At 36.4% G+C, this 13,286-nt stretch overlaps 1 protein-coding gene across 1 annotated transcript; it reads right to left on the bottom strand.

Annotated features, from left to right (window-relative positions):
- Positions 1-3,435: 3,435 nt before the first annotated feature.
- Positions 3,436-12,908, bottom strand: LOC110465273 (flocculation protein FLO11-like). The gene is made up of 7 exons (XM_021520983.1): positions 12,811-12,908; positions 11,433-11,638; positions 9,970-10,144; positions 9,105-9,274; positions 7,242-8,216; positions 7,037-7,144; positions 3,436-3,771 (listed from the first exon to the last, which is right to left on the bottom strand). The coding sequence occupies exons 1-7, from the start codon at positions 12,906-12,908 to the stop codon at positions 3,608-3,610; spliced, it is 1,896 nt and encodes a 631-aa protein (XP_021376658.1). The 3' UTR covers positions 3,436-3,607.
- Between the last annotated feature and the right edge of the window lie 378 nt (positions 12,909-13,286).

Genomic DNA, 13,286 nt, shown 5'->3' on the forward strand with positions numbered 1-13,286 from the left:
ATTTCCGATCTATGCTTCTGCTTAAATGCATTTTTGATACGTTATAGAATTTTAAGATTGATCGAGTTTTGTTCGTGGAATTGTCAGTACCGGTTTATTTTGATTTCTGCAGATCTCTTTTGATGAATAACTTGTTAATAAAAAATGTCACAATGTCCGTTTTTGTGATACAAAGTAAAGGTATGTAAAACAACGAGTTGTTTGTAATTACTAATTGTTTGCCTGTTTTGTTGTGTCGAGAAGTATTACCGCCCATCAGAGAGAAACACAGATAGAGAGACATACACAGGTGTTCTTCTGTGCGCGCTTCTAACTAGGTACACAGAATGAAGAACTGGACTTTATCTGATTCTTCCGTTGCAGCTGTTCCGTGCTCACAATAGTATGAACTATACTGGTAGCACTATATTGACCATTCGATGTCAACCTCCAGGATCCTTTTGAAAATTCAATGACGTATCTGGTCAGAAGCATATGACGTAATAACCGATGCTCAATTTGAATTTCGAAACACAGTGGAGGTTATGTTTGCTCTTAATTCTTTTTTCACGAAATTTCTTAGTAAAAATAAACATCGATATTGTTGTTCCATTGATTTCCGAAGGCTTTGACTATGTTGATAGAATAAATTTATAGTATAAATTGTCAAAGCAATGGCTAAGAGGCAAACTACTAAATGTAATTAATACGATTTTTTTAAAAATATTATGGCGTTCCGTAAAGGTGGAAAAGTACTTACAATGTAACAACGAACCGTGGTACCTAAATGGTGAAGTTAGTACAATAGTCGAGAACTTCACATATCTAGGTGTGAAATTTAAGTTCAATAATAAATTTAGTTACATGCAAAAACAATTGTCGGAACATGAGCCCAAAGCCATGCTTGCCTTATTCTCAACATATTCAACATTGAATCTAAATGTGGAGACTTTGTTAAACCTATTTGACACTTCTGTGAACAGTATATTGTTTTATGCCAGTGAAGTATGGGAAAAAATGCATTCACCTTTTGTAAACAAATATTAAAAATATCTATTTTTTATCTACTAGTAATGCAATGATATATTTTGAATTTGGGCGTTATCCTCTAAAATACTCACGGAAATATAAAATTATAAAGCTCTGGTTTAAACTAATTGATTAAAAAAAATGCATTATAAAAAGTGCATTTTCATTCTTAAAAGCCAACAATACTGGTACATGCTTTAACAGGTAAACCAAGTCAAGCGGTTACTTTTCGAACTGAGTTTCGGCGGCATATAGTTGAGACAATCGACAATTAAATGTCAAAGAATATTCGACAATGCACTGTTAGACTTAAGTCGGCGTCTAAGGGCCTGTTATATATGCGTATTGAAATATATATGACAACACCAAACATCTGAAAATCTTCCAACTAGTAGATTTATGAGAATCTTAAGGTATCTTAAGGTATGCTGCCTGGATACATATATCGGGCACCTCATGGGATGCGCATTTTATTCCCTTTTATGATGACCTCCTTTGTCCTCTATTGTTTTGTGTAGTAGAAACATTGGGATCACTAACACTGAAGAAGATTATATACTCAAATAATTACTTTTGACATTTCTGACGCAACAGTGGCTCTAATAAATATCTGAATATTATGAATTATAGTTATCAAATAGTTTTGTCAAAAATATAATCCCGTCATATCAGAGATGGTAACAAATTGTAACGGTGCCTGTTAGGTATATCTAACGTTACATTCAGAACACATCACCTCTGGGACCGTATTCATGAAACCGCTCTCATGCTCAAGCATGGATTTTGTCCTCAAGCCTTATTTCTATTTATAACTTGATAATTCAATTTTAGTTTGTCGATGATTTTGAAGAGACTTAAAGTCGAATAATGTTTTCATTTGACGTTTTGATCGTTTGACATGATTTATAAGTGAGTTACAAGTTTTGGTTTGAGCACAAAATCCATGCTTGGGCATGAGAACGATTTCATTAATACGGGCCCAGGTGTTTGAGCTTTACGTCAAGGGATCTCTTCTCTAGAGAGCTCAGCGTATCGTTACGTCTAAGACATCTCAACTTTGCGTGATATAAAGGAAATTTACCTCTAGGGAACAAAGTTCATGGTCAATGACATTAAAACCAATGGAGACCACAGATTGATACTGATAACATTTAGAGATCTAAAGTGAAACATACTGAAATATACCATGTTAATGTGCATTTGTACATAAACTATTATTTTGTGTTATGTTTGTATGTGTATACGTACGTATATGTGTATACTTTGGATGTTTATATGTATTTGTGTTTGTTTTACCATGCAAAATGTATACGCATGGTTTTGTTTTTGAAAAAAATGATGTTTTACTAAAGGAGAGCTAAGTGATCGACAAATAAAAGATTCCCCTGCAAGCTAGGCGTAACGTCAAGGACGTTTTACCTCTTCAGCATAACGTCACAGGATATAAGTCTTACCGTAAAAGTCGTTACAGGTCATTTGTTATACAATACTTTTTTGTTTGTTTGTTTGATTTTGTTTAACGTCCTATTAACAGCTAAGGTCATTTAAGGACGGCATCCCCTGTGTGCAAGATGCATGCGTGTAGTGTATGTGTGTGTATTTTGGGAGGCTGCGATATGTTCGTGTTTGTCTTCTTGTAATAGCGCGGAACTGATGCCGACTTTATAGTGCTACCTCACTGATACATACTGCCGAAGACACCCAGCAGGACGCCCCACCCGGTCACATTATACTGACAACGGGCGAACCAGTCGTCCCACTCCTAATTTGCTGAGCGTTAAGCAGGAGTAGAAACTGCAATTTTTAAAGACTTTGGTATGTCTCGGCCAGGGGGCAGAACCCAAAGCCTTCCTCACAGGGGCGAACGCTCAACAAATGGCCAAAAGTGAGGCATTGTCAAGGGAGACATTAGGAAAAAGAAAGTTATTTAGTAAGGAGAGAAGAGATAAGGTCCCAAATTTAGTCGCCTCTTACGATCATGCAATTGGGGGCAGCAGGTACAATTCTTACGCCCTACCTGCAGGGCAGTTATACAATACATGGCAATTGATATCAGTATACTTTTAGCACAATGGCATTGTTTTGTTTATATCTCAATGATGGTAACGTCCATAGTATCATGATGAAAAATAGATATTCCATTTTTTAGACGGATGTCACTTTAATTCATGTTTTTGTCATATTATTAATCGGGATTGGCTTTTATCATATTTGAAAATAAAATGCTTTGCTTGTCGTGATATAGCAGTATAAAGTATAAAGTTTGTCCCGTAAAACACTTTCAATGGAATTTAACATCTCGCAAGTATCAATTTTAAACAACTTTATTATAAATTGTTGTATTTGTTACCAAAATGAACAATTCTACTTTCATATTGAATGCATGAATATGCATGCACGGATTTTTTTTTTTAAATTGACCTGACGATAGCGCTGGTGTTTATCTTTCTTTGTCATTCAGACAGTGCATTCCTCCAACCTCTCTGAGCAAAGAACAACAGGAGCAGATCATTGATTAGTCGACAGAATCAACAGTTCGCCAGTCTGACAATTATATCCATTGAGGGTTTCAAAAGGATTTGTTTTGTATGTTCTGTAACTATGTTGTCCGTTTGTAAAACTGAACTACGGCCCGGAAAATGTTGACTACATCGGGAAAAACAAAACAGCAACACAGAATAGTCATTATTGTGACTGCGGTTGTACCAATGTACTTTGACGTTGGCCGCGGATCATCAGCACATACCAAGGATCGTCTGTACGCTGTAAAATATCAACCAAAAAGGGTCTATCATGTTATACGATGTACAATAGAGAAGTTAATACTAGCACACCTAAAACTGGGACATATTCGTTTCATTTATGAAACAGAAACACTAGCCAATTGTGTACATCATGAAGATATCAATGAAAAATTCCCACTAAGCTAAATACATTTAGATAGACTGATTTTGTTTACAAGATATTTAAGTTGTAGAAAGGTAAGGTTATAAAAAACTGACAAGGCACCTGCCACAACTAAGGTAATACATAGTCCCTCTAAATCTAAGGTAAGGTGTACCACTGAGTTAAACCATATTCTTAACGTTGATTCTATATGGTACATCTATTTAAGAAATTGTTTCAGATGTGGCCAATTTGTAGTCAATTATGGGCGGATTGGTCGAGTAGTAAACACTGCGGCCTGCCACGCAAGCGGCCGGGGTTCGATCCCCGAAATCGTCGTACGCATGGAAAATTCATAGACAGTGTTTTTCTCCTGCCCACAAAACTCCAACAAACCAGGTGGAGTATAAAATGGTATGGGGTGGATGTTGCACTATTTGTGCTGAAGCATTCAAGTGAGGTGGCACTATAAATGATACCGTTGGAAGCACGGTCCCATTACAAACAGAACACGGCACATCTCCAGCACACAGGCAAGCATACACACATAGGGTGATATAAGAATTCCTCAAATTTGTCTTGACTAATGTATATGCTAAATGTATTTATTGTATATCTATGTACTGAAAATCGCTTTAGAGTGGCTTATTCTAGCTAGTTTGGGTGCTATATCAAATATTGTATATTGTTATTATTATTCAATATAAAATACAGATTGTAACGGAATAATAGTTGTTGGAAAGCTGAGTATGTAGAATAGATAAATAATTAATCATATAAAAGCCAAGAAATTTCAGGGTACACTTGAGACCTATCCGATGTCGATCCTTCACACTTCACGAATGTTGCTATCTGGGAATTTCATTGTTGCTACCTGGGAATTTCATTGTTGCTATCTGGGAATTTCAATGTAGCTAACTGGGAATTTCATTGTTGCTATCTGGGAATTTCAATGTTGCTATCTGTGAATTTCAATGTTGCTTTCTGGGAATTTCAATGTAGCTAACTGGGAATTTCATTGTTGCTATCTGGGAATTTCAATGTTGCCATCTGGGAATTTTATTGTTGCTATCTGGGAATTTCATTGGAACCTGAGTACTGGTACCCTAAAACGTCACAATGTGTTAATGTGTATTATTGGGATCGGTAAAAAACTTTAATATGGTGGCTTGTATGATAATAGGCAGACTTAACGTCCCGATAAAATAATAATGTCATAACGGACATATTGAAATTGAAACACGCTGGCACTTGTTGGGTAGTAAATGAACCGACTAGCATTATATGGAGGACTTACAGTAAACGTATCTCTCATAGGTGTACAGTAAACATATCCCTCATAGATGTACAGTAAATATATCCCTCATAGATGTACAGTAAATATATCCCCCATAGGTGTACAGTAAACATATCCCTCATAGGTGTACAGTAAATTTATCCCTCATATGTGTACAGTTAACATATCCCCCATAGGTGTACAGTAAACATATCTCTCATAGGTGTACAGTTAACATATCTCTCATAGGTGTACAGTCAACATATCCCACATAGGTGTACAGTAAACATATCCCGCATAGGTGTACAGTTAACATATCCTTCATAGGTGTACAGTTAACATTTCCCCATACGTGTACAGTTAACATATCCCCCATAGGTGTACAGTTAACATATACTCCATAGGTGTACAGTTGACATATCCTTCATAGGTGTACAGTTAACATATCCCCCATAGGTGTACAGTAAACAAATTTCTCATAGGTGTACAATAAACATATCCCTCATAGGTGTACAGTAAACATATCTCTCATAGGTGTACAGTAAACATATCTCTCATAGGTATACAGTAAACATATCCCTCATATGTGTACAATAAACATATCTCTCATAGGTGTACAGTTAACATATCCCCAATAGGTGTACAGTTAACATATCCCCCATAGGTGTACAGTAAACATATTTCTCATAGGTGTACAGTTAACATATCCTTCATAGGTGTACAGTTAACATTTCCCCCATACGTGTACAGTTAACATATCCCCCATAGGTGTACAGTAAACATATCCTTCATAGGTGTACAGTTAACATATCCTTCATAGGTGTACAGTTAACATATCCCCCATAGGTGTACAGTTAACATATTCCTCATAGGTGTACAGTAAATATATCCCACATAGGTGTACAGTTAACATATCCTTCATATGTGTACATTTAACATATCTCTCATAGGTGTACAGTAAACATATTCCTCATAGGTGTACAGTAAACATATCTCTCATAGGTGTACAGTAAACATATCCCTCATAGGTGTACAGTTAACATATCCTTCATAGGTGTACAGTTAACATATCCTTTATAGGTGTACAGTTAACATATCCCTCATATGTGTACAGTAAACATATCCCTCATAGATGTACAGTAAACATATCTCTCATAGGTTTACAGTAAATATATCCCTCATAGGTGTACAGTAAATATATCCCTCATAGGTGTACAGTAAACATATCCCTCGTAGGTGTACAGTAAACATATCTCTCATAGGTGTACCGTAAATATATCCCTCATAGGTGTACAGTAAACATATCCCTCATAGGTGTACAGTAAATATATCCCACATAGGTGTACAGTTAACATATCACCCATATCTGTACAGTTAACATATCCCTCATAGATGTACAGTAAACATATCCCTCATAGGTGTACAGTTAACATATCCCCCATATCTGTACAGTTAACATATCCCTCATAGATGTACAGTAAACATATCCCTCATATGTGTACAGTAAACATATCCCTCTTAGGTGTACAGTAAACATATCCCTCATAGGTGTACAGTAAACATATCCCTCATAGGTATACAGTAAACATATCCCCCATAGGTGTACAGTAAACATAACTCTCATAGGTGTACAGTTAACATATCCCCCATATGTGTACAGTTAACATATCCCCATATGTGTACAGTAAACATATCCCTCATAGATGTACAGTAAACATATCACTCATAGGTGTACAGTAAACATATCCCTCATAGGTGTACAGTAAACATATCCCTCATAGATGTACAGTTAACATATCCTTCATAGATGTACAGTTAACATATCTCTCATAGGTCTTGTATCAACATGAACATGAATATACCTACAGGAGGTAAGTTTGGTATCAATCAACATTTCTTCTCTTATGCTCTCAACCAGTTGTTTAACGGAGACGTTCGCAGGAAAGAACTGGGATCGGCAAAAACACGGCATCGCTAATAAAAAAAGAGAAAAAAATAGAAATTGAGAAACAAACAACGTCTCATAATTTGTTTGGACAAATTTGCTAAATGAGGAGTAGCATATCTTTACCATTTTGCGTTGATGATTCAACTGTCTGAGTTGTATCCGCGGTTGTTATCTCTGACGTCGTAGGATTAGGTGTAGTTGATATTATTATGGAAGAGTTCGTTGCCGTGGTTACTGTAGCCGTCGTAGAAGTGACGGAGACCGTTGTCGTTGTTGGACGGGTTGTCGTTTCGGTTGGAGTTGAGATGGTGCTTGTTGTCTTTTCTGTCGGAGTTGTGATGGTGCTTGTTGTCGATTCGGTTGGAGTTGAGATGGTGCTTGTTGTCGTTTCTGTCGTAGTTGTGATGGTGCTTGTTGTCGTTTCTGTTGGAGTTGAGATGGTGCTTGTTGTCTTTTCTGTCGGAGTTGTGATGGTGCTTGTTGTCGATTCGGTTGGAGTTGAGATGGTGCTTGTTGTCTTTTCTGTCGGAGTTGTGATGGTGCTTGTTGTCGTTTCTGTCGGAATTGTGATGGTGCTTGTAGTGGTTTCTGTCGGAGTTGTGATGGTGTTTGTTGTCATTTCTGTCGGAGTTGTTATGGAGTTTGTTGTCGTTTCGGTCGAAGTTTTGTTGGTGTTTGTTGTCGTTTCTGTCGGAGTTGTGGTGGTGCTTGTTGTCGTTTCGGTTGAAGTTGTGATGGTGCTTGTTGTCGTTTCAGTTGGAGTTGAGATGGTGCTTGTTGTCGTTTCTGCCGGAGTTGAGATGGTGCTTGTTGTCGTTTCTGCCGGAGTTGAGATGGTGCTTGTTGTCGTTTCTGTCGGAGTTGTTATGGAGTTTGTTGTCGTTTCGGTCGAAGTTTTGATGGTGTTCGTTGTTGTTTCTGTCGGAGTTGTCATGGTGTTTGTTGTCGTTTCTGTCGGAGTTGTCATGGTGTTTGTTGGACTGAAGGTCGAAGTTTTGATGGTGTTTGTAGGACTGAAGGTAGTTGTTATTGAAGCGTTTGAAGTAGTTGTTGTAGACTCTAGACAGTTTGTGTCCAGTATTGGTGGTCTGCTGGATGCTAATACATTGTTAAAGAAAAACAGGATTAATTACAGATGAACTATTGTTCATGTTAAATCGTTTATATATTAGAAAAATTTGGATCTCTATGCATATTGTTTAAGTTTTTGAATTTTTACATTTGGACAAATATATACTGAAAGGATTTTTGTAATTTATCGTAAAACTTTTTCTGACTTTCAACAAATTGGACTTGTTGATTGCAATCAACATAAACATTAAATTGTATGGGCGTGCTTCGTATAGTCTAAGTTATATTCAAATATTTTATCAAAATAACAACACCTTCCTTTTTAATAAGGTTTTGATGATTCAAATAAATTCGTAAGAATCCAGTTCCGCTGCATGCAAAACACTACGGAACATACCGAACTTATTTTCCTACATATAGACACCACCTCCCGTTATTTGTTTTTATTTACAGCTGTACCTAAGCAAAGGCATTACCGTTGACTAGGTATATGCTGTTTTACACTATAAAAACATGCTTTTGATTTCATTGTTCTTTTACCCTACTTGATAGAACATCCTAAATAATGTATCGAATCAATAATCCAGCCTAATTTGTTTCTAATGCATAGTTAAATGTTTTGACAGGGGTACTGGGACCCTGAAGCTTTTGGTATTGACTTTACCTCATAACCTTAACAAACTAATAAGTTATTATTTATATCCAGATAGTTACATGGTGGTGTTGATAACAAGGACAACTTCTGATCGACTGTTACAATGTCCAAAATACGTTTTCATATAGAATGAAATATTTCTTGATCAATTATTGGATAAATGAGCTTACTGAGTGTTTTTGAGCAAAATGCTATCCTCCTGTTTTTACAATCCCTAGTGTACCACCTAACGACAGGGTTGTTAAAAGTAACAACTGCACAATCGTTAACTTGGTTAGCCGTTGCTCTGTTTTCATCGCTGGGTTCGCCAGAAGCCCAGCCTGTATAATGGACGTTTTCGCCTTCAAAGGTCTTGTACATTCCCTCCGAACATATGTCATTTACCCCAAGCCACATATGGAATCCTTCACCATCCGTATTTTTTGCATAGCTTCAATGAAAATGGCAAACATATTAACAGTAAACTAGTTTGTTGGAATTGTGTTCTTTGCAAAGGTCACATGCTTATATAATGTCCAAAACCGTTGTCGCCATTCAAAGATTACATTAAATGATTGAAGCTCTATTTTTGAAGGCTTATGAACGTTATGCAATGTTAACTTGTTTTTCCAACAAAATAAGGTTGGCTATAAAGATCACACAGGAGAAAAGTGTAATAGGCTCAAATACAAAAATAAAATGCAAAAAAATGCAAAAAAAAACAAAAAAAAAAACAAAAAAAAACCCAGTCCTAAATATTGAGGAGTGGCAAATCATCGTTTGTGGTGCGCATATGCAGTTTGTTCCCCTCAAGTTCGCAGGTTCGTAACCCACAGACGGCGGCATGTAGTTGTGTCTTTGAGCAAGATAGTCTCCTATTGTTGCTCAACCCCACTTAAGCAGTATAATATGGCCAGGATTTGATATAACATTTATTTTGCTGTATAACTAAAGTGATAAAGGACATGTCTATACAATGGCTATGGTAATAATAAATATTTTTGAAATAGGGACCGTTCCATGTCCCCGAACCAATCAGAACATCTGTTTAAACTCGTGCAAACAAACACCCTCACACGTATGTACTAAAGAGAGGGGGATAAACTGATATTATCGATTATACGAAAGTGTCAAACTTGTACTCACATAAACAGTCCACTGTGAATTGTGAGTATTTTGCTGACCTCTTCATTTGGTATAACTGCCAGACCCCCGCCGTCTGTCATACAGTCTAAGTGGGCGTCCACCGCAAACTTTCGGACAGTTGTCGTCCAGAAACAGATCCCATGCTCCAATACGACCGTCGAATTCGGAGGGCAGTCTGTAGGACAATGTTAGTTTTCTAGTGTTTCATTATAATGCACCCAAGGCATGTAGATAAAATGCCAATTTTAAAACTACAGTATTTTTTGTTGAATTTATGCAGCCAAATCAATATGTCATTTTCGTTTCTATATGATATGGATGAAAAAGATAAAATTGAATAGATTATCTCTAAAATCTCAAAAGTGATAATTGCTGAAAATGGGCAGCCCCCAAAGAAAGATTGCTTACAAAAATATTCTCAATCTATCAATACCAACAATTACAAACAGAATGACAGTCACCTTTTGGTCCCTGTCATTTATTTTCCTGTCGTCACCTATTGTTCTCCGTCATTTGTGTCCTGTCGTCACCTATTGTTCTCCGTCGTATTTTTTCCTCTCGTCACTTTAGTCCAACGCCATTTATTGTCCTGTCGTCACCTATTGTTCTCTGTCATTTGTGTCCTGTCGTCACCTATTGTTCTCCGTCGTATCTTTTCCTCTCGTCACTTTAGTCCAACGTCATTTATTGTCCTGTCGTCACCTATTAAGCTATTGTCTCCCTTCATATATTGTCTTTTGTCACATTTTGTCTTCTTTCTCAAATTGTTTCCCATTAACTATCGTTTCCATTTACTTACATTTTTACGGCACTAAATGTTCATCTCTTATATCCAATCGCCCTTTAGTCCGTAGTAAATATGATAGTGATGTTATAAACTCATTCTCTCACGAACGACGGTCAAAAACTATTTGAATTTTCACCGCCCGGTGACATTATTGTGACAACACACAACGAGAGTATTATTAAGGTGTGAATCCTGTTTTGTTGAGGTTTATGGGGTATAAACCTCGATGGATCTTGAGACAAATTATATTGAATTCGTCTCAACAGGACTCTATCCTTAATTTTACATTCAGTGCGATATCGATATCATTTGGGTAACTTTTAAGATATCGGCTTTGTAAAAGTCTTACACCACAGAAGGTCATTGCTCACTGTAAGATGTCGTCCTGGTTATATGAATATATGAATATAAAAAAAACAATTAAGATGTAACTTAGCTTTCTTTAATTAAATTACAGACTTCTGACAAAAACAAATCTATTGATAGAACTTCCCGCGCTCCGCAGAATAACAGAGTTACCAGGTTGATAATATGCTGATGTATTCATACGCCAACTGAAGAGTTAATTGAAAAATAACCTTTAACATTTTAGTAGGTATGTTGAGTCCAAGTTCAGTAGAAACGTAAATATTACCTGTTTAAACCATTGATTCGATTAGGTTTACTTTGTACTCACCTAAAGGCTTATAACAGACTCCATAGTTAGTGTTAGCAGTACAGCTCATATCCTGCCACGTATAAACATATACTCCTACTGCTATACCGACACACCCACTGAACCCCGGGATCCCCGACCAGTGCGTGTAGTTATGCTTGACGCCCTCAAATGTAGACCTGGTCGATATGTTGTAGTTTATCCAGATTGAGTTCAGTCCTTTGATTCTTAAAATAGAATTTATAAAGGCATATTGGTTAAAAAGGCAAAAGATATGTTAATATGAAAGTATCAAATGGAATAACCTTTAAGATAGCAAGGCAACAAAAGAAAAGTCGATCTTTGATGTCAATAAATAAAGATGAAAAACCAAAATAAAAGAAAAACATCAAAAACACCAATCCAAAAGATTTTTTTTATATATAAATAATTAATCGCAAAAATCCAGATCGCAGCTTGAAATATTTTGAGGAGAAAACCTCGACTAAGTAGTTTCATTGCAAAAGGACAAATTTATCAAAATAAATAACAATGAAGGTCCTGATACTTAGATACGAACATAAAGAATAGAGAATAATCCGTACAGGACAGACATCCCCTCGCCTGTGTCTTCTACATCGGTATTATTAGAAGTACCAAAAATGGGCCTGGAGTATTCTAATCAATGTATTTCGTAAGATGCCACATGTGATGCCCCCATGTTGTTCTTTGACTTCTATTATAAGGACATTGCAGTGACCAAAATTAACCTATTGCCCCTATTGACACTCTTGAGATCTATGCATCTTTTTTGTAACTTGCCTACTTTTTTTCTTGGGTGTGTCACTGGAAACCCGTCCTCACATGACCCTAAGCAACCAACTGTGGCAAATATGTTTCTAATGAAGAACGGATAGAAACGTTTAAATAACGTTTGAAAGTAGATTTATATCGACGCGTCATTTCCACGTTGTATTTGTGAAATCTAGGATACCAGTCAATTCAGCGTAACACAAAATCGACAGGATTGTGTCCGCTTAAATGTTTCAGCGGGACTTAAACGGAAGCTTAATATTTTTCAGAAATCAAGTTTCGGATAAGTTCCTCATGAAATCGTCAATTTCTTGATTAATCTCCGCATAGAATAATGAGAGGGTGGATAAGAAATAAAAACCGTTTTCTTTTGGTTCCAAAATATTCATATAGTAGGTTAAACTATACACCTATAATTAGCGATTCCCATATAATGCTAAAATTCCCCCTATTCTTTTGAAAGTATCATAAAAAACCTAGTCAGCAATGCATAATTTCTAGTATTGAGTTTATTGTATAAGATCAGCTTCAAAGATTGAACATACATTTTATCACTCTGTAATGTAACCGTAGTGTTGTAAAAGTGTATAAGTAAAAACAAACTCACTCTAATTCCCTAGAAAGTGTAGATTCTAGGAAAGATTGAACAGTTGAATCCTCCACAGTAAAGATAAGTCCCCCACTCTGATTACACAGGAGTCGCATTGTATCTGCGTTAACGTCTGCAGTAACAAACCAGTAACACCAATTCCTTACTCCGTCCTGCATCAATCCTGAATCAGGTGGACAATACGTACACTGAACACCACCTGCAATAAGGTAGTATAAACAAGAAGCGATAGGAGCATTAGGGCTGTCATGATATATCATTGGAAAACCGGTATATCACAATATACAGGCATATCGTATCGCAATAAAGACATAAAATATCAACGTATCGCAGTGTTTTTCAAAAGCTTATTTGTATCTTTTTCATTTCAAAATATTTTATTAAATCAATTGATTCAATGGGAATTGGGCAACAGGCTATGCCTATACAAGCCCTCTCCCTTGGGTTACATACATTTCAAATAATAACAGAAT

This window comes from Mizuhopecten yessoensis, unplaced genomic scaffold, assembly GCF_002113885.1.
Source record: "Mizuhopecten yessoensis strain PY_sf001 unplaced genomic scaffold, ASM211388v2 scaffold1579, whole genome shotgun sequence".
Taxonomy (NCBI): Eukaryota; Metazoa; Mollusca; class Bivalvia; order Pectinida; family Pectinidae; genus Mizuhopecten; species Mizuhopecten yessoensis.

Coding starts and splice junctions, on each gene's coding strand:
- LOC110465273 (XM_021520983.1), bottom strand. CDS start 12,908: ATGCGACTCCTGTGTAATCAGAGTGGGGGACTTATCTTTACTGTGGAG. Junction 10,145..11,432: donor AGTCTGTTATAAGCCTTTAG/GTGAGTACAAAG, acceptor ATTGTCCTACAG/ACTGCCCTCCGAATTCGACG. Junction 3,772..7,036: donor TGATACCAAACTTACCTCCT/GTAGGTATATTC, acceptor GATATTTTACAG/CGTACAGACGATCCTTGGTA.